Source organism: Rana temporaria, chromosome 2 (assembly GCF_905171775.1).
Source record: "Rana temporaria chromosome 2, aRanTem1.1, whole genome shotgun sequence".
Lineage (NCBI taxonomy): Eukaryota > Metazoa > Chordata > Amphibia > Anura > Ranidae > Rana > Rana temporaria.
The window spans coordinates 99,145,206-99,164,356 of record NC_053490.1 but is presented as its reverse complement, the minus strand read 5'-3'; the positions used below and the strand labels follow the sequence as shown (position 1 = coordinate 99,164,356).

Sequence of the window (19,151 nt, the reverse complement as noted above, 5' to 3'; positions counted from 1 at the left end):
GGCTGCAGTTGGAACCCACTGGCCTAGGCCATCTTTATGTTGAGCAAAAACTATTTTTTTCAGATCCTCAGAGAGTTCATTTCCATGAGGTGCCATGTTGAACTTCCAGTGACCAGTATGAGAGAGTGAGAGCAATAACACCAAATTTAACACACCTGCTCCCCATTCACACCTGAGACCTTTTAACACCAACGAGTCACATGACACCGGGGAGGGAAAAAGGTTAATTGGGCCCAATTTGGACATTTTCACTTAGGGGTATACTCACTTTTGTTGCCAGCAGTTTATTCATTAATGGCTGCGTTTTGAGTTATTTTGAGGGGACAGAAAATGTACACTGTTATACAAGCTGTACACTCACTACTTTACATTGTAGCAAAGTGTCATTTATTCAAAGTTTTCACATGAAAAGATTAAATACTTACAAAAATGTAAGGGTGTACTCACTTTTGTGAGATACTGTATTATATTTTGTCGTCACCAAATGCCTTTGCAAACTCAGACATTACTGTGTAAAAGTAGTGGTGACATAATCACTAGGCTGCACATCATTTGTGCAGAGAGCAGAGCTGTAGGAGGGGCCCAGCAGGCCCCATTCACTACAGGTTGCAAGCAGAAAACTACAGGAGGTGGCAATTACAAAACCAATCACCCTGCACAAGGAGACAGAGCAGCAGTGAGACTGGTCTTTATTAGAAAGCTTCTGCACAGAAGCAAAGTTTAATGCTGGGTTACTGCACAGATCTTCAAGAAACATATAAAAACACACCGATATTTGTCTCAGAGTCCAGCTATAATAAACACAATTATTACCTGGAGCCCGAGGATTTCATCAATAGAGGCATCTTGATCAACAGCGGTACCATCTACTTGTTTGGAGGTTTGAGCGGCACAATCACTTAAAAAAAAAAAAAAAAAAAAAAAGAAGTTTGTGTATTTATGAACAACATACTCAAGTAAAAAAAAAAAAAAAAACATACCAAACTCTACAAATCTTTGTTGCTTCCTTACAGATGCTCTGGGTAAAACTCAGTTTTCATGGCCCAAAGCAGCGACAACCTTAACAATACTGTTCGTCTGGAATCTGCCAAGGTTACCATCTTCACTTGTATTGCTCAAATGTCTTGTCTCATCTATACATATTACCAACAGGTACACAGCAACTATGTGCTAGTATTTTAGTATACTTTATAGAACAGACAATGCTTTCAGAACAATCAATCAAGTACGACCATTCACTGATACAGTCCTGATCAAAAGTTTAAGAGCACTTGAAAAATGGCAAAAAATCATATTTTACATTGTTGGATCTTAACAAGGTTCCGAGTAGAGCTTCAACATGCAAGAAGAAATGAGAGTGAGACAAAACATTTTTTGAGCATTCAATTTAATGAAAACGACGAATAAACTGAAACAGGCTGTTTTTCAGCTGAGCAAAAGTTTAGGACCACATGCCTTTAAAAGGCCAAATCTGTGCAAAGATGTGGATTCATTGTCATTTTCCGTCAGGTAATCACACGTTGTGATGGCAAAGGCAAAAAAACTCTCCCTTTTTGAACGTGGTCGGGTTGCTGAACTGCATAAGCAGGGTCTCATCAAGACACTGGACGATCCTCGACCCAAATTAAGGCCCTTACTGGTGCTGACTGCAGCCCCATAACCATCAGACGGCATCTGAGACTGAAGGGCTTCAAAAACAAAAAACGTCTTCAAAAACCTCATCTCCTTGAACACCACAGAACTTCTCGTTTGGACTTTACAAGAGAGCACCAAACATTGGAAATTCAAAGGTGGAAAAAAGTTTTATTCTCCGATGAGAAAAAATGTAACCTTGATGGTCCTGATGGGGTGCTTTTTCCTTCAGTGGAACAATGGAGCTTCAGGGAGTGCATGGGCGTCAAACGGGCACCGACTATGTCCAGATGTTGCAGAGAGCATTCCTCATGACTGAGGGCCCTCGTCTGTGTGGCAACGACTGGGTTTTTCAACAGGACAACACTACAGTACACAATGCCCGCAGGACAAGGGACTTCTTCCAGGAGAATAACATCACTCTTTTGGCCCATCCTGCATGTTCCCCTGATCTAAAGCCAATTGAGAACCTTTGGGGATGGATGGCAAGGGAAGTTTACAAAAATGGACAACAGTTCCAGACAGTAGATGGCCTTTGTGCGGCTGTCTTCACCACTTGGAGAAATGTTCCCACTCACCTCATGGAAACGCGAGGCATCAAGCATGCCAAAATGAATTTTTGAAGTGATCAACAATAATGGCGGAGCTACTCATTACTGAGTTCATGTTTGGAAGTTGGATTTCTGTTTTGGGGGGGGGGGTTCAGTTTTTTTTTGGAGGTGTGGTCCTAAACTTTTGCTCAGCTGAAAAACAGCCTGTTTTAGTTTATTCATTATTTTCAATTAATTGAATGCTCAAAAAATGTTTTGTCTCACTCTCATTTTTTCTTGTTGCATGTTGAAGCTCTACTTGGAACCTTGTTAAGATCCAACAATGTAAAATATGATTTTTTTGCCATTTTTCAAGTGGTCTTAACATTTTGATCAGGACTTTATCTGCAAGTACACATATTGAATCCAGCTTACCTTGCAAGGATCTTGTTAATGTTATCTGCCAACTTCTCTTGAAGACTTTTGTTACTCAAGATCTTATCCCGGGCATTTTCTATAACTAGTTGCTAAAGAAAATAAATGGGTTTTAGTTGTTCGTTGCAACTTTTCTCCTATCTCGTTATCATTAGTCCCATTATTAGTATACACACCCACCCCTTCAGTACCCATGTACTTACTGGAAAGTCGTCATCAATAAGCCCTTGAATGGAATCAATATCTAAAGAGGTTTCTTTTTCCGCTGCCAAGTTGCTTATGGGTGCCATTCTTCTCCTCCTCTGAGTGTCTCTGCAACAGTTCAATAAGTTAATTATTCAACATAGTTGAAATCATTTAGGGAGACGTCAGGTTTTTCTATTTGAAATATGGGATTACCCTCCCTCAATTAGGAGGTTATGTATGCTGAAGCGCATAGGAGAGTCAAGATACTTGGCTTAAATCTATTTCCTGGCACAGTTCTTTTGGCGTTTGTCAGATTACTAGATTTCTAAACGGAATAACGGTAAGGATAATATTGCATTAATCAAAACATTTGCAACTCTTATCTCCTGGTTTCATTATTTTGCAATAATCTGTCAGTAATAACCTCTTATTATCCATTTGCTTACAATGTTAATGTTTTTGCGTGGATCGTGGCATAGAATCTATGTGTCGCTACCATGCTCTGTGAATTGTATTTGTTTCTTGTCTCTGAAAAATCTTAATAAACATCGTTGATAGCGAACATAGTTGAAATTAAAGGGGTTGTAAAGGAATTTTTTTTCCCTAAATAGCTTCCTTTACCTTAGTGCAGTCCTCCTTCACTTACCTCATCCTTCTATTTTGCTTTTAAATGTCCTTATTTCTTGTGAGAAATCCTCACTTCCTGTTCTTCTGTCTGTAACTACACACAGTAATGCAAGGCTTTCTTCCTGGTGTGGAGAAAGCCTCTTGAGGGGGGAGGGGGTGAGCGGGAGTGCCAGGACGCCCACTAACACACAGCTCCATTCTCTATCTGCAAAGTAGAGAGTGTCCTAACTTGCCTGCTCGCCCCCTCCCCCCTCAAGAGGCTTTCTCCACACCAGGAAGAAAATTCTCGCATTACGGTGTGTAGTTACAGACAGACGAACAGGAAGTGAGGATTTCTCAGAAGAAATAAGGACATTTAAAAGCAAAATTGAAGGATGAGGTAAGTGAAGGAGGACTGCACTAAGGTAAAGGAAGCTATTCAGGGAAAAAATGTTTTTCCTTTACAACCCCTTTAACCACTTCCAGACCTGCGCACGACGATGTACGTCCTATTTTTAAAGACGGATATCTCGGTAACGGCAGCAGCTGCTGTCACAACTGAGGTATCCATCTTTAGTGTGCGCGGTCTGGAATCCGATAATGGCGGTCTCCGCGGCGGATTCACCGCGAGATCGCCGTTATCGGTGGCGGGAGAGGGGCCCCCCCCCCCTCCCGCGCCCTCCGCCACTTACCGGAGCCGTCGGTAGCGGCGGAGGCGATCGGATGCTGTCGGCTGGTGAGCGGGGACGAGACTGAAGGAAAAATCTCCTTCGCCCGTCCCCATAGCTCGGCTGGGCGGAAGTGACGTCAAAACGTCAGTCCCGCCCAACCTCTTAAAGAGACAAATTTTTTTTTTGGTCATTTGAAAAAATGACATTTTTAATTTTTTTTCTATTTTTTGCATTTAAGCCCAAATATGAGATCTGAGGTCTTTGTGACCCCAGATCTCATATTTAAGAGGACCTGTCATGCTTTTTTCTATTACAAGGGATGTTTACATTCCTTGTAATAGGAATAAAAGTGATAATTTTTTTTTTTTTAGTGTTAAAAATTCTAAAATAAATAAAAATAAATGCGAAAAGCAAAAAAAAAATTTTTTAAAGCGCCCCGTCCCGACGAGCTCGCGCGTAGAAGCGAACGCATACGCGAGTAGCGCCGACATATAAAAACGGTATTCAAACCACACAAGTGAGGTATCGCCGCGATCGTTAGAGCGAGAGCAATAATTTTAGCCTTAGGCCTACTCTGTAACTCAAAAAATGCAACCTGTAGAATTTTTTAAACGTCGCCTATCAAGATTTTTAAGGGTAAAAGTTTGACGCCATGCCACGAGCGGGCGCAATTTTTAAGCGTGACATGTTGGGCATCATTTTACTCGGCGTAACATTATCTTTCAAAATATATAAAACAATTGGGCCAAATTTATTGTTGTCTTATTTTTTAATTCAAAAAAGTGAATTTTTTCCAAAAAAAGTGCGCTTGTAAGACCGCTGCGCAAATACGGTGTGACAAAAAGTATTGGAATGACCACTATTTTATTCTCTAGGGTGTTAGGAAAAAAAATATATAATGTTTGGGGGTTTTAAGTAATTTTCTAGCAGAAAAAAATGTTTTAGTCTTGCAAACACCGAATCTGAAAAACACCTAAGGTCTGGAAGTGGTTAAATACAATATGATGCAGATATTATAAACAGAATAAACTCACGGTTTGCGTCTCATTGGAGATGAAGTAGCTGCAGTAGCTGTAGTTGCCAGCTTTTTTGGAGCTGAAGCTACAGTAACAGTCCGAGTAGTTTCTACAAGTAAACAAGAAAAATAGCAAATGTCAATAAAAAAATAAATAAAAAAAAATGATTATTATTACCAAACACCTAAATCAGAATGCCCTCCACTGTAACCAAACGAACACCATTTTTTATGGCCATGCTAAATAAGAGAGGACTTAATCTGGGGCCAGGTCCCGAATCTTGTTACACATCTTCAGTTCAGTTTCAGAAGAGGTCACAGGGAAGCATAAAGGAGATTTTCAATAGTCTTCATCATTAAAACAATTAAATAAAGTCATACTTAAGAGAAATACTGCCACTGTTGACATCTCTTTGAAATTGCCAGTGGCCTGCATTTAATAATTTGAATCACTGACCCACAACAAGAACGCCATTTATGAACACAAAAGTCAGCAGTTCTTATCTGCAAACTTCTGGTCAGCGATTCAAATTGTGGCCAAAGATTATGCAAGGCAGCCAAAGCAACTAGAATTGTGAGACTGAGGTCAGCAATAGCATTGTCCATGTTTCTCTTACGACGGGTATGACTGCTAGGAAAAAATAAATAAAAGTGTTACGGTTTATTTGCAAAATCCATTTCTTGAGCATCACTACAAGACAAAGGACCCTTCATATTCATGACTTGATTGCCGACACCCTCAGGCAAATGGACACTAGGCAAAAAGGAAGGATTTACAGGCCCAGGTCAGCTAATCATTTTTTGTAGCAAGCAATGAGGAACAGAGAGAAAGGGATGGCGGGAGGTAACTGTGATGTACTCCAAGAAATGAATTTTACCGGCAAACCATAAACTTTTTTTTTTTTTTTCAATCTTTTACCTAGTGGTCACATGTCCGCAAAGCTCCAGTCTGAGCTGGTGAAAGCCAACAAGAGTGCCAAATTCCTAGAATAGTGACTTATCCCCACAGGCGCCAATGCTAGTCAATAGAGTCTACGTTTTAGTAAACTAAAAATCCAAATTTGTGGTTCTAAAGTCTAAAAAAACAGTTTTTACCTTAATGCATTAAGGTTACCGTATTTATCGGCGTATACCGCGCACTTTTTTGCCCTGAAAATCAGGGCAAAATTGTGGGTGCGCAGTATACGCCGATACCCGCTTTCCCGCGCCGAGTTTGAATACTGCCGAGCCTGCCCGACAATACACGAATGTACTGCGCTCTGTATATGTCGGCGCAGTATTCAAACTCAGCGCGGGAAACGAGCGGGGAGGACGCCGCAGAAGGACGCCGGACCTGACGAAGAGGACACCCAAAGCCGCAGACGGACGCCGGACCCGACTAGCCCGCCGATGGACGCCACGCAAGACACCAAAACTGTAAGTACAAAAAACTTTTTTCCACAGGAATTCGGGGCAACTTTAGGGGTGCGCGCTATACGCGGGAGCGCGCTACACCCCAATAAATACGGTAATTAAATACATTTTAAATAAATGCTCCACTGCCTGTCCTAGACATTCCAACCCTAAACACTTGACTTACTCCTCTCACCGCTCCTCCACTTGCTGCTCACGGGAGACACAGACAGCAGTGGGAGACATAGGGTCCTGCTGCTGTCAAACTTCGCTGAGGAGGGAGCAAGGGTATGGCTTACCTGTGTTTTGTGTGTTTATGGACACAGATGCCTCCAAAACACACAGCTTGCTGTGAGGGGGCACTGGGAGAAGGGAGGAGGAGGAGGAGGAGGAGGAGGAGGAGGAGGAGCAGCAGAGAGCACCGGCAGGGGAGAGATTGCACAGATTATTCAAGTATAACCTCTTTTTTTTTTTTTTAAACAAAAAAATTGCATTTATTATCACTAATTTTAAATCACAAGACACAGACCCCTTCATATTCATGACCACTTGGGATGTCCCAAAGCACTACTAGGTGACCGGAACTGCAAGAACTCTCACCCAAAACAACTGCACACAGAGGGGTGAATATTTACTCACTGGGACTCAATAAAAACATGTGAAGTGACCAGATAGCACCTTACAAACCCGAGCAACAGTTTGATGCCTAATCACACCAAAAGCACTATGACTCCTGGTGGAATGAGCCTTTAGTGGGAAATTAAGAATCTTACTATTGAACACATGAGCCTGAGAAATAAGCTGATAAATCTACCTAGCAATAAATGAGAAGCAGCTTGATCCTTGGCAAGGAATCCTCAGGTAGAACAAACAGGGAATCAAATGGTTTAAAAAGCCCAATGCCGCGCACACACGACCGTTTTCATGATGAGAAAAATGCAATTTTTTAAATTGCATTTTTTCTCGACGAGAAGAATGGGCATTCAAAATTTAGAACCTGCTCTATTTTTCTCGACGTTTTTCACGCTGTGAAAAACGGTCCTGTGTAGGCTTTAACAAGGGGGACAAAAACGTGCATGCTCAGAAGCAAGTTATGAGATGGGAAATTAGCATAATCAGCCCAAACCATTCGAATGGAACTTCCCCTTTATAGTGTCGTCGTACGTCACCACGCTTTGCTCAAGCGTTTTTTTTTTATAACGATCGTGTGTATGCAAGGCAGGCTTGGGAGGAATCACGTCAAGAAAAACGTCTTTTTTTTCCCCCATGACATGAATAACGCGGCATTAGACTTCAGATAAATTTGAACATCAAAAACAAAAACCAGATTGAAGCATCTTCTCCTTAGAATGTTTACAATTAGGAAAAAATAATCACAACACTGATTTAGGTTGAATAAAGAATCACACTTCAATACCATCTTGCCCTGGTGCAGAACCAGGAATGGTCACTTGCAGAAAAGCGCTGCCAGTCCAAAACCCTGCAGGTCAAAGCAATGGCAACTAAAAAGAGACAATATTGCGCATAAAAAGCAACAAGGAAATCTGAGAGGCTCAAACGGAGAAGTCTGTAAAACAGACAAGACCAAATTTAGGTCCCACAGAGATGAAAGGGACCACAAAGAATGTACAATCCACATCAGACCTTTACCAAGGAATGAAACACAATATGTCTCTGAAACAGAATTGCTAAGATCTGCCCCTTGATGGTAAAATGTTACTGAACCCACAACAGGAAAATCAGTCTGTAAATGCAGTAAAGAAGGCTTGTTATACTCACGGTGGAACCTAAGGGGTAATCATCTGCATTGTGTAAAAAGGCTGCTTGATCTTGTATGCACAGATCTTCCTCTTATCCAACCGACTCCAAAACATGTCCAGATTTAAGACCGAGCCTTTGGAGTCAGGCTGCACATGCTCAGTTTGGTGTGTATTGCTAGAGTTTTTTTTTCTTGGGAGAGTGCATGTGATCAGCACAGAGCCAATCAGCATTGTCCAGACAGAGGATCAAAGGGTCCTGGATTCTGATAGGACAGCAGTATGAAAACTCTGCCTACAAGCTTTACCAGGAACTGATAGAAGCCACAAGATTGCTATATACTGCTAATGAGAATATAGTATTTAGCAGTTCATATTCACTTTAAAAAAAAATAGCATTTACATGTTCCGTGTACTGTGGGAGACCAGATATAGTGAATGCAACGTCCTGGGTTTAGTAACACTTTAAAGCCAGAAAAGCCATGTGCCTCACGACACACTGACAGGAATGAAACGCCTCACACCAGACACAATAAGCCTTCCATTTACCATGGTAATCTATTATGCTTCAACAAATTTGGAAGATCCACAGTTAGCTTCCAAGAGATTTACAATGTCCATATACCACATAGTCCTTGCCCAAGCAGGTATCAACAGAATCACTGGAATGCCCTAGACTTTTATCCAGTGAAACAGGCATGGAAGAAGCTTCAGTGATGGAAAGGCACAGATCAGGGAAAACTGATCCCAAGGAGTCTATCAGGGCATCCACCACAAATACCTGAAGAACCCTGGTCCGATACACAAACCTGTCCAGTTTGTTAATCCTTCTGGAAGCCAATAGATCAACATCTGGCATCTGCACCACAGATAAATCTCTGTGGCTGAGACTTTCGGCACCACAGCACCTCCGCCTATTGGAACGCACACTGGCTCCTGGAAGGAACAGAGCTGCGGTGCTCCCTCTGTTAATCGGCAGATAATTCCAGGTACATACCCTCTTTAGGGTACAGACGGTGGACTGGTGTGGATGCATGGAGCACTTTTGTTTAAAAGGCATCTTCACAAGAATATAAAGAGATGCACAGTCACATTGGGATTAGAAACTGTGCTGGACTTCAGGCGCTTAAATGTTTATATGCACTTTATCTGTATTTGTTGCACACATTTGCACTTTAACAGCTAGTAGGCAAGGGTAAGCGCAGCTCTTGTTTACAATAATTAAATCTCTGTGAGCACCTCTGAGTAAAAGGCTACGAAGGCCGAGAAGACAGCCTGCTAAATTTTAACATTAGGAATATGTAACATGGTGAGGTGCAGAACATGCAGTTTCTGCCCAAGACAAGATCAGTTCTGCTACTTCGTGATCAGCATGACTTTTTGTCCCCACTTGATAGTTGATGTATGTCACAGTAACGACATTGTGCTCAAAGAGCCCCAAAAGGATATCCAGTCGAATCACCTAATGTTCCAGGACATTCAATCTGCAACTTTTGGTTCAAGGAGCACAATCGTCACAGAAGCAGGAGGTTCTCCAGAAAACCTAGCCTGCTAAACAGGATGAAATCTGTTGTCAAGACCATACAATTCATTGTAAGATCTTCTGGCATCCGTGTGGCAACCCACCGCTCCAGAGTAAACCTGGTCTTAGGAGTCGGATACATTGGTCGGTTCAAGGACTCCTGACATCTGTCCCATACTGATAGGACATCGAGCTGAAGAGCTTTGAAGTACAACTGCGCATAGGATACCACATCGAAGGTGGCTACCATATTTACCAACACCCTCACAAATACCTGAATCAAGAGACATTCCAACAACCTCAAAGACTCCACCTGGGGACCTCCAGCAGTTTGACAGCCTCACCCCTGTTTCTGTGTGAAGGAGGGTGTCTCTTCCCTCCAATCAGCTCGCTGAGCTCTGCAGACTGTAACTATAGCTCTCCTCCCACTTTTTTCTGAACTCTCAGACAAGCTTATAAATTGAGCACTTTGAATGGATGTAAAGACTGCTGATACACAGATACTACTTATGTGGGGGAATTTGTGGGTATTGGATAATCTGGGTATATGTACGGTTTTACAACCACTTTAACACAGTTGTTCAACACAGATTAAATAAAAAAATACTCACTGGTGGTGGTGGTAGGGATACTGCTTGGCAAAGCAGATTGCCCAACGGTTGTCATACTGCTGCCTGACTGTGGGGTAACTGGGGTATTTATAGGGCACAGGATATATTGTGTAGCCAATACAGGTGTAGAGATCTGTTGTGCCAAAGGTTGCGACACTGATGAACCTGAAACAGCCAGAGGGGAGGTCAAAATATTCTGACGCATGCGTTGATTAATCCCTTCTCTCGTGCGGGCTGCGGACAAACAAAATATGAAAAGGATATAAAATGAAAAAAATTAGTTATTAGTTGATGGGAAACATTATACTATTCAAAGCACTGAAATTTCCATAATGAAGATGAGCTCTGTACCTTTCAAGGAGTCTGTATTTGCAAAGGATATTCTGGGAGCACCATTTTATTCCCCCTTTTTTTTTTTAAGAGAAGTATGGGTTTGTTTTTTCCACCATTATACTTAATTAGGTAAATGCAGTGTCTGTCCCCTGGCATGGACATCGCCGATGACACTGTTCTCATAGCTCCCCGAGCAGAGAGCTGCTGTCAATCAGCAGCTCTCTGCTCTACTCCTCCACACTCACTGGAGTGCTGAGCTGTGGAGGGGCGGGTAGTGGCCATCATAGGTTCTCAGTGGCTTGCTGAGAAAGGTGTCCGGGATCTCAGCAGAGGGCGGACTTCAGTCTACTCACTGCAGAAAACAGGTGACAGGAGTGCAAAACTAATTTCACTCCTGTGGCCCATAGGAGAAGCCCAACCAAAACGAGCTTAGGCTGGACTTCTCCTTTAAAGTCTAAAGCTACAATCCAGGCATTTTTTTTTTTTTTTTTTTTTACTGTAGCAGAAACTATTAGGGAGATTGTACCACAAGTGAGCAAATTTTTTTTCAAACTGAGGCACAGACAGTAATAACATTTATTTTTATTCTAAATTAGAGTGGGAAAAAAGGTAAACACTGCTGTAAAGGGCTTTTAATTCTCACTTCCAGTCTCTAGGACATGAGTGAGTGTGTGTGAGTTTTTATATTATAATATATATATATATATATATATATATATATATATATATATATATATATATATATATATATATATATATATATATATATATATATATATATATATATATATATATATATATATATATATATATATATATATATATATATATATATATAAAAATAAAATGTACTTGGCTTTTTTTTTTTTTTTTAACCCTGACAGATTTTACCCATTATGGTGAATAATCGAGCTTGCAAATAACAATTTATTGCCTTGAATTTCGTTGGCCTTGACATGCGTTTTGTTAACTGACTTCTGATTGATTGGCATACTACTGTGTATGCCGAATGGTGAAATCTACTGAGAATTCTACATTGTATACGTAGACTACCACCATATATATTACAGTCGAGGATACGTTCTGTGTGTTTTATACTGCTTTTGATAATATGGCTTCCTTATACGATTTTATTTGTTCCGTTTTGTTGTGTGGAGATTGAAAATGCCTTAATAAAAATATTGAAACAGAAAACAGCCATTTTGTTTCTCATTGCTTTAGAAGCTTCATATAGGTAGAATGTACCGTGGATTCTGCGCTTAATAGTTTGATAAGATTAGTTGTTTGTGTTTAGAACAAATGGCATCGGTTAGTAAGAAATGGAACAGGCTGTTGTAAACAGCTTCAAATGGCACCAACCTCTTAAGTTGCAGCTCAGTGACAATGAGCCACAACCTCAGAGTTACTTTAAAAACTATTTGTTTTACTATTACTTGATTACAATCTAATAATACCAGCCTCTCGCTCTGACCATAAGGGGTCGATTTACTAAAACTCAAGAGTGCAAAACCTGGTGCAGCTCTGCATGGTAGCCAATCAGCTTCTAACTTCAGTTTAGACGTTATTGACAAAAAATAAAAATCTGGAAGTGGATTGGTTTCTATGCAGAGCTGGCATAGACTTTTCACTTTCCAATTAGTAAATCAACCCCTTAGGCGCTACTTTGTAGTACATGGGTAGCATACAGTTTAAATTGAGCTGAATGTGTTCCAACGCTACCTGTGATTAGCCATGGGTGGGCAAAACATTATATTTCTGCCTTTCCCTATGGTTGATACCTATAAAGCATTCTTTTGTTGGGTCATTATGTGCTGTCCAGTTCAATTTTGAATTCCCACTAACAAAATGGTTGTCGACAATGGTTGTAGTCAGGTCTACAATTGTTTTGCAAAGTTATCAGAAGAAAAAATAAAAAAATTAAAACATGTGGTATAGCAGGAGGCAATTTTTTCCCACAGAAAGATTGCAGTCTATTTGCACAATTTAGGATGGTCACATACCTCTCTGATTAGTTCGAAATGCTGCAGACTCCTGCATGCACCTGACAAATAAAAAAAGAAAGAAAGAAAAGAAAACAATCAAAAGTCTGCATTACTCCACCAAAATGCCCTCCAGTTGTCACTACTTGTACTGCATCAGTCAGGTATGCCAATTAACGGTGCTTCATTTCCTATAGTTTTATGCAATCAATCTTCATCCTCCACATAAAGATAAGCACAGCAGCCCTTTCCAAGCTATCTCCCTTTCTTAGAATTTTGGATAAGTTGTAGGAGTGACTAAGGTGGTTAAATACTCAAGTAGGGCGAGTGTTCAAAGATAGTAAGAAAAAAAAAGAATCATTGGTGTATAATCATAATAGTATCATACGCTGATCTTCTAAATCAGGGGTCTCCAAACTTTTCAAACAAAGGGCCACTTTATTGTCCTTCAGACTTTAGGAGGGCCGGATTGTGGCCAGCGGGGACAGGAAATGTCACGGGCCCAGCACCAGTGAGAATAGTTATGGCCTCAGGTTTTGTGGTCAATCGGAGGAGTTGTTACCCCCCCACCATTAGTAAAAGGAATAGTATCCCATCATTGGTATCAGTGTAAGATTCAGTGTCCCATTGTTGGTGTCAGCAGGAGGACTAGTGCCTCATATCAGTGGGATGAATAGTGCCCCAAGGGCCGGATAAAGGCTATCAAAGGGCCACATCTGGCCCTCGGGCCGCAGTTTGGAGACCCCTGTTCTAAATAGATATAAAAAAATAAATACAATTTCAGTTCTGGAGCTTTTCTATAGTGAAGACTAAATTTGTATACAAGGGTAGATTTTTTGCTTAAATAATCTCATCAACACATTTGATAATGCCAGGAGAGGCTTGACAAAGTGCCATTTCAAAAGTACTTGACAATTTCATTTTCTTTTAATATTTAATTTTGCATCTAAGGAATGTTCTGGATGAAAACCATATTCTCTGTTACAAACTCGTCCAAGAAAAGATTTCCATCCTGTTTCTTTGAACTTACTCGTCACCATGGTGGAAAAAGATCATCGATTTGACTGCATTGATTAATAAATCAAACAAAATGCTCAGAAAACAAAAATTTTCACATGAATCTCTATTAGTATAGAGCCAGCTTTACCAACAGTCTCTTAGGCCCGGTTCACACTGGTGCGATGCGGGAACACTGCGAATACACTGTGGGTTCCCACATCGCACCTGACACGCATGGCAGTTTACACTGCCATATGCAAACTGCTGGGGAGTGTCATATGTTAATGACACCCCCATTTCAGATTGCGTATTGCACTGCGAACTGACAGTTCGGACATGAATTGGATCGCTTATGTGTGAACACACACGTGATCAGATTCTGGTCCGAACAGAAAAAACTGTCATGTTTACAAATAAATGTGTGAAAATTGTGACATGCATTTGTATTCAACCCCCCTTAGTCAATACTTTGTAGAACCACTTTTCACTGCAATTACAGCTGCAAGTCTTTCTGGATATGTCTCTTCCAGCTTTGCACATCTAGAGAGTGAAATTTTTGCCCATTCTTCTTTGCAAAATAGATCAAATTGGATGGAGAGCGTCTATGAACAGCAATTTTCAAGTCTTGCCACAGATTCTCAATTGGATTTAGGTCTGGACTTTGACTAGGCCATTCTAACACATGGATATGCTTTTTTTACAATTCCATTTGTAGCTCTGGCTGTATGTTTAGGGTCGTTGTCCTGCTTGAAGGTGAATCTCAGCCCCAGTCTCAAGTCTTCTGCAGACTAATGCAGTGTACACACGATCGGAAATTCCGACAACAAAACCGTGGATTTTTTTCCAATGGAACGTTGGCTCAAACTTGTGTTGCATACACACGGGCACACAAATATTGTCGGAAATTCCAACCGTCAAGAATGTGGTCACGTACAACACTACGACGAGCTGAGAAAAATTAAGTTCAATGATTCCGAGCATGCGTAGGATTTTTGTGCGTCGGAATTGCATACAGACGATCAGAATTTCCGATAAGAGCTTTTGTCGTCGGAAAAATTTGAGAACCAGCTCTCAAATTTTTGCGGTTGGAAGCTACGATAGAAAATGTCTGATGGGGCCTACACACGGTCAGAATTTCCGACCAAAAGCTCACATCGAACATTTGTCGGAAATTCTGTCCGTGTGTACGTGGCATAACAGGTTTTCTCCTAAGATTGCCCTGTATGTGGCTTCATCCATCTTCCCATCAACTCTGACCAGCTTCCCTGCTGAAGAAAAGCATCCCTACAATATGATGCCGCCACCACCATGTTTCACGGTGGGGATGGTGTGTTCAGGGTGATGTGCAGTCTTATTTTTTTTACCACACATAGGGTTTTGCTTTAAGGCCAAAACGTTACATTTTGGTCTCATCTGAGCACCTTCTTCCACATGTTTGTTGTGTCCCACACATGGCTTCTCGCAAACTATAATCAGGACTTCTTATGGCTTTCTTTCAACAATGGCTTTCTTCTTCTCACTCTTCCATAAAGGCCAGAATTGTGGAGTGCACAACCAATAGTTGCCCTGTGGGCAGATTCTCCCACCTGAGCTGTGGATCTCTGCATAAGATCTACAAAAATGTAGCTATAGGCTCTATTTCTTTTACAATTGCAACAACTATACAGATTATTATTTAGCCTCACTTTACACTGATGAGATGTGGAAAATGCAGCGAATCCTGTGCGTTTATTGCTATGCTATCTGCTGTGGGTGTTAACGACATGCTGAAACAGCTCACAAAATGCAGTGCGATTGCCAAAATCAGATCACATGGATGTTCACACCCATGTGATGCGATTCAGGTGCACCAAAAAGAAAGGCTCAAATTGCACTGCAAAGACATCCCATGTGATTTGCACAGGAATGCAGAGGGATTCCTGTGCAAATCACATGGGATGTCCTGCACCGCACAAGTGTGAACCCAGGCTGACACATCTCCGTTGTATGTAAAGGTCATAGAAAATTCAGGTGAATGCCACCAATATACTCAGCCCATAAAAAAAATATAATATACATTTATACCTGATTTGAGACAAAGTGTGGTCAAGTTTTTTCCACAGAGAGGACATCATGAATGGTATATCTGCTTCATTCTCTATTAAAAGATAAATCAGGAGTTATTATAAAATGTAAAAAATCATTTAGAGCCAGTTCAGTGTGCTTTTTTTCTGCACTAAAAATGCATGCACAGTGTTTTCCCATGTATTTCAATGGCTTTAGTTCACACCATGCAGTCAGTTTCCGGTGCAGAAAAAAAAAACGGAACTGCATCTGATGTGAACTGGCCTTTATTAAAAAACTACACCCACCACACAATGAAATAGCTAGTGCCCACTAAATGCTCCACAGATGGCATTATCAAAGGTTAAAGCATATCTCTAGCCACAACATTTTCCATTTGAGTATAGGAGGGAATGGATAAACCCCCTGTCAAGTATTTATTTTATTTTTTTATTTCAAACCTTGTCTTATTGAGATTTCCCTTCACTTCCTGTCCTGTAAAACAAAAGGGAGTGAAAAAGAATCTCTCCAAAGTGAGGGAATTCTCCTGTCAGACAGATGTCATTGGAAGACTTCCACCCCTCTATTCTTCTTCTAGTGAAAATTAAAATGTAGGATTTTCCATCACTTACAGTCCTGGTGATAATGGTCACGAGCAGGGGTCGACAAATCCCGGGCGCCAGGTCGCCATGGCAACTAGAAATAGGGTCCTGGCGACTTGGCTTGGAAGGGGGGGCAAAAAAAAAAATATTTTTTTTTTATTTTTTTTTGTGAGCTGGCACCATCTGGTGGTGAGCCGTTGGTATTACAAGTTATTACCACCAGATGTGTAAGCTGGCGCCATCTGGTGGTGGCCGTTGGTATTACAAGTTAAGCATTACAAGTTAAACAGCAATTCTAATGTAATTTTTCACTATTTTCACTGCCATCTTCTTCCCTCTAATTAGAACCCCCAAACATTATATATATTTTTTATCCTAACACCCTACAGAATAAAATGGCGTTGCAATACTTTGTCATGCCGTATTTGCGCAGCGGTCTTGCAAGCGCACTTTTTTGGGGAAAAAATTACACTTTTTTTAATTAAAAAATAAGACAACAGTAAAGTTATCCCCATTTTTTTTTTAATATTATGAAAGATGATGTTACGCCGAGTAAATTGATACCCAACATGTCACGCTTCAAAATTACGTCCACTCGTGAAATGGCGTAAAAATTTTACCCTTTAAAATCTCCATAGGCGACGTTTAAAAAACTCTACAGGTTGCATGTTTTGAGTTACAGAGGAGCTAGAATTATTGCTCTCACTCTACCAATCGCGGCGATACCTTACATGTGTGGTTTGAACACCGTTTACATATGCGGGCGCTGCTCACATATGTGTTCGCTTCTGCGCGCAAGCTCGTCGCGACGGGGTGCGTTTTCTGGCTCCCAACTTTTTTAGCTGGCTCCTAGATTCCAAGCAAATTTGTCAACCCCTGGTCACGAGAACATAAAGGGAGACTGAACTTTACTAGAAAAGATGCAGCAAGCAGTAAAAACTTGCTACACTTGATAACTGAGCCTACTGTTCAATAGTACGCTAAATGCAGTTTACAGTAAAGAATGAACGCTCCCAATTTCTTCTTTTACTAGCTTTTTAGGCCTAGGTTCACACATATGCGTTTCCTGCACCGCATTGCAATCACACTGTTTGCGATTCGCTGTAGCTGTCAATACAATGTTAACATCACCCTAAAAGGATCGCAAACGTAATGCGATTTTCCTGTGCCGGATCGCATTGGTACAAAATGACCATGCTATGTTACAGTGTGCCTGCCTATGGTGTGATGCGGTGCGATTTGAGCCCTTTTAAAATTAATGGGCTCAAGTCACACTGCACTGAGTCGCATGCAACTTGCATAGGAATACGGTGCAGTTCCTGTGCGATTCACTTGCAGATCATAGTGTGAATTCAAACTGTGCTTGGAACCAGAAAGTTGGCCAGGGGAACGCCAGTAGGAGCAGCAGACTAAATGTGTTTATCACAAGGATAAGAACCACCGTAGACAGCAGGGAAGTGTGGCAGGCTTTTTTTTTCAGTTGCACCAGTGCCCCCCCTTTATGTGCCTGGGTACATTTAGGGTGTTAATGCCCTTTACAAATCTCTCATCTTGAGCAAGGGCAGATGGTTCCTGTAGCATTCACTTCCTGGAATCCATCTGCCCTTAGCTTAAACATGCAGGCAGGAGGATGTGCTTAGCTGGAAAAAAAACCTTCTCCCCTCCTGAGATGTATGCCATCATATGCCTAGGCATGGAAACCAGAAAGTAATGAAGAAATGGAAAAAAAAAGTGTATACAAGCAAATGTGATGTGGTATACTTTTTTTAATCCATTTACTAATGCTAGCAGGATAAAGATTCAAAATAGTTAATGTTAATTGAGAGAATAAAGTTCCACTTTAAGAAAAGGCTGCCAACACACTACAACTGACCAAATCCACGCATCACCCTCTATTAGCAATGTAGCACACCACAAAGCAAGATACGCGTATTGTGGCGCATTCACAATGAATGGCTATGCACTATACATAGAGCAGGTGAAATCAAGTGAGAATGTGGACCTATAAAATTTCCGGAACAGCTTTTCTTCTACATAGGAATTAGATAATTATTGCAATCCTACCAATGTACAGGTTAACAAAGGCTGACGACAGCCAAGGAAATTTGAATAAGTATGACATAAATCAGGGTGGCTAAAAATTAATGCAAAAAATAAATAAAATAATAATAATGATTTTAAACTATTTTGGGGATTTTTATTAAATCTGTTTTAATAATATGCTTTTGGAGTAAAAATCCATTTAGAGTTAGTTTTCTCTTTAACCACTTAAGCCCCAGACCATTTTGCAGCTAAAGGACCAGGCCCCTTTTGCGATTCTGCACTTCGTCGCTTTAGCTGACAATTGCGCGGTCGTGCGACGTGGCTCCCAAACAAAATTGACGTCCTTTTTTCCCACAAATAGAGCTTTCTTTTGGTGGAATTTGATCACCTCTGCAGTTTTTATTTTTCGAGCCATCAACAAAAATATAGCGACAATTTTGTAAAAATTCAATGTTTTTTACTATTATAAATATCCCCCCCCCCCCCAAAAAAAATATATATATAAAATATTCCTCAGTTTAGGCCAATACGTATTCTTCTACATATTTGTGGTAAAAAAAAAAATCACAATAAGCGTTTATTGATCAGTTTGCGCAAAAGTTATAGGGCCAGATTCACAGAGGAGATACGACGGCGTATCTCCTGATACACCGTCGTATCTCCCAGAGTATCTATGCAGCTGATTCATAGAATCAGTTCCGCATAGATAGCCCTAAGATCCGACAGGTGTAATTGACTTAAACCCTCGGATCTTAGGATGCAATACTTCGGCCGCCGCTGGGGGGAGTTTGCGTC

At 40.8% G+C, this 19,151-nt stretch overlaps 1 protein-coding gene across 3 annotated transcripts in view; it reads right to left on the bottom strand.

Annotated features, from left to right (window-relative positions):
- LOC120929265 (protein NPAT) overlaps window positions 1–19,151 on the bottom strand; it is a 70,047-nt gene that overhangs the window by 35,116 nt on the left and 15,780 nt on the right. For all 3 annotated transcript variants that reach the window (XM_040340581.1, XM_040340579.1, XM_040340582.1), the window contains exons 4-10: window positions 15,733–15,805; window positions 12,691–12,731; window positions 10,358–10,591; window positions 5,095–5,185; window positions 2,801–2,909; window positions 2,598–2,689; window positions 814–898 (exon numbers count right to left, since the gene is read on the bottom strand). In XM_040340581.1, coding sequence (XP_040196515.1) covers window positions 814–898; window positions 2,598–2,689; window positions 2,801–2,909; window positions 5,095–5,185; window positions 10,358–10,591; window positions 12,691–12,731; window positions 15,733–15,805 — 725 coding nt within the window. The remainder of the gene's footprint in view (window positions 1–813; window positions 899–2,597; window positions 2,690–2,800; window positions 2,910–5,094; window positions 5,186–10,357; window positions 10,592–12,690; window positions 12,732–15,732; window positions 15,806–19,151) is intronic.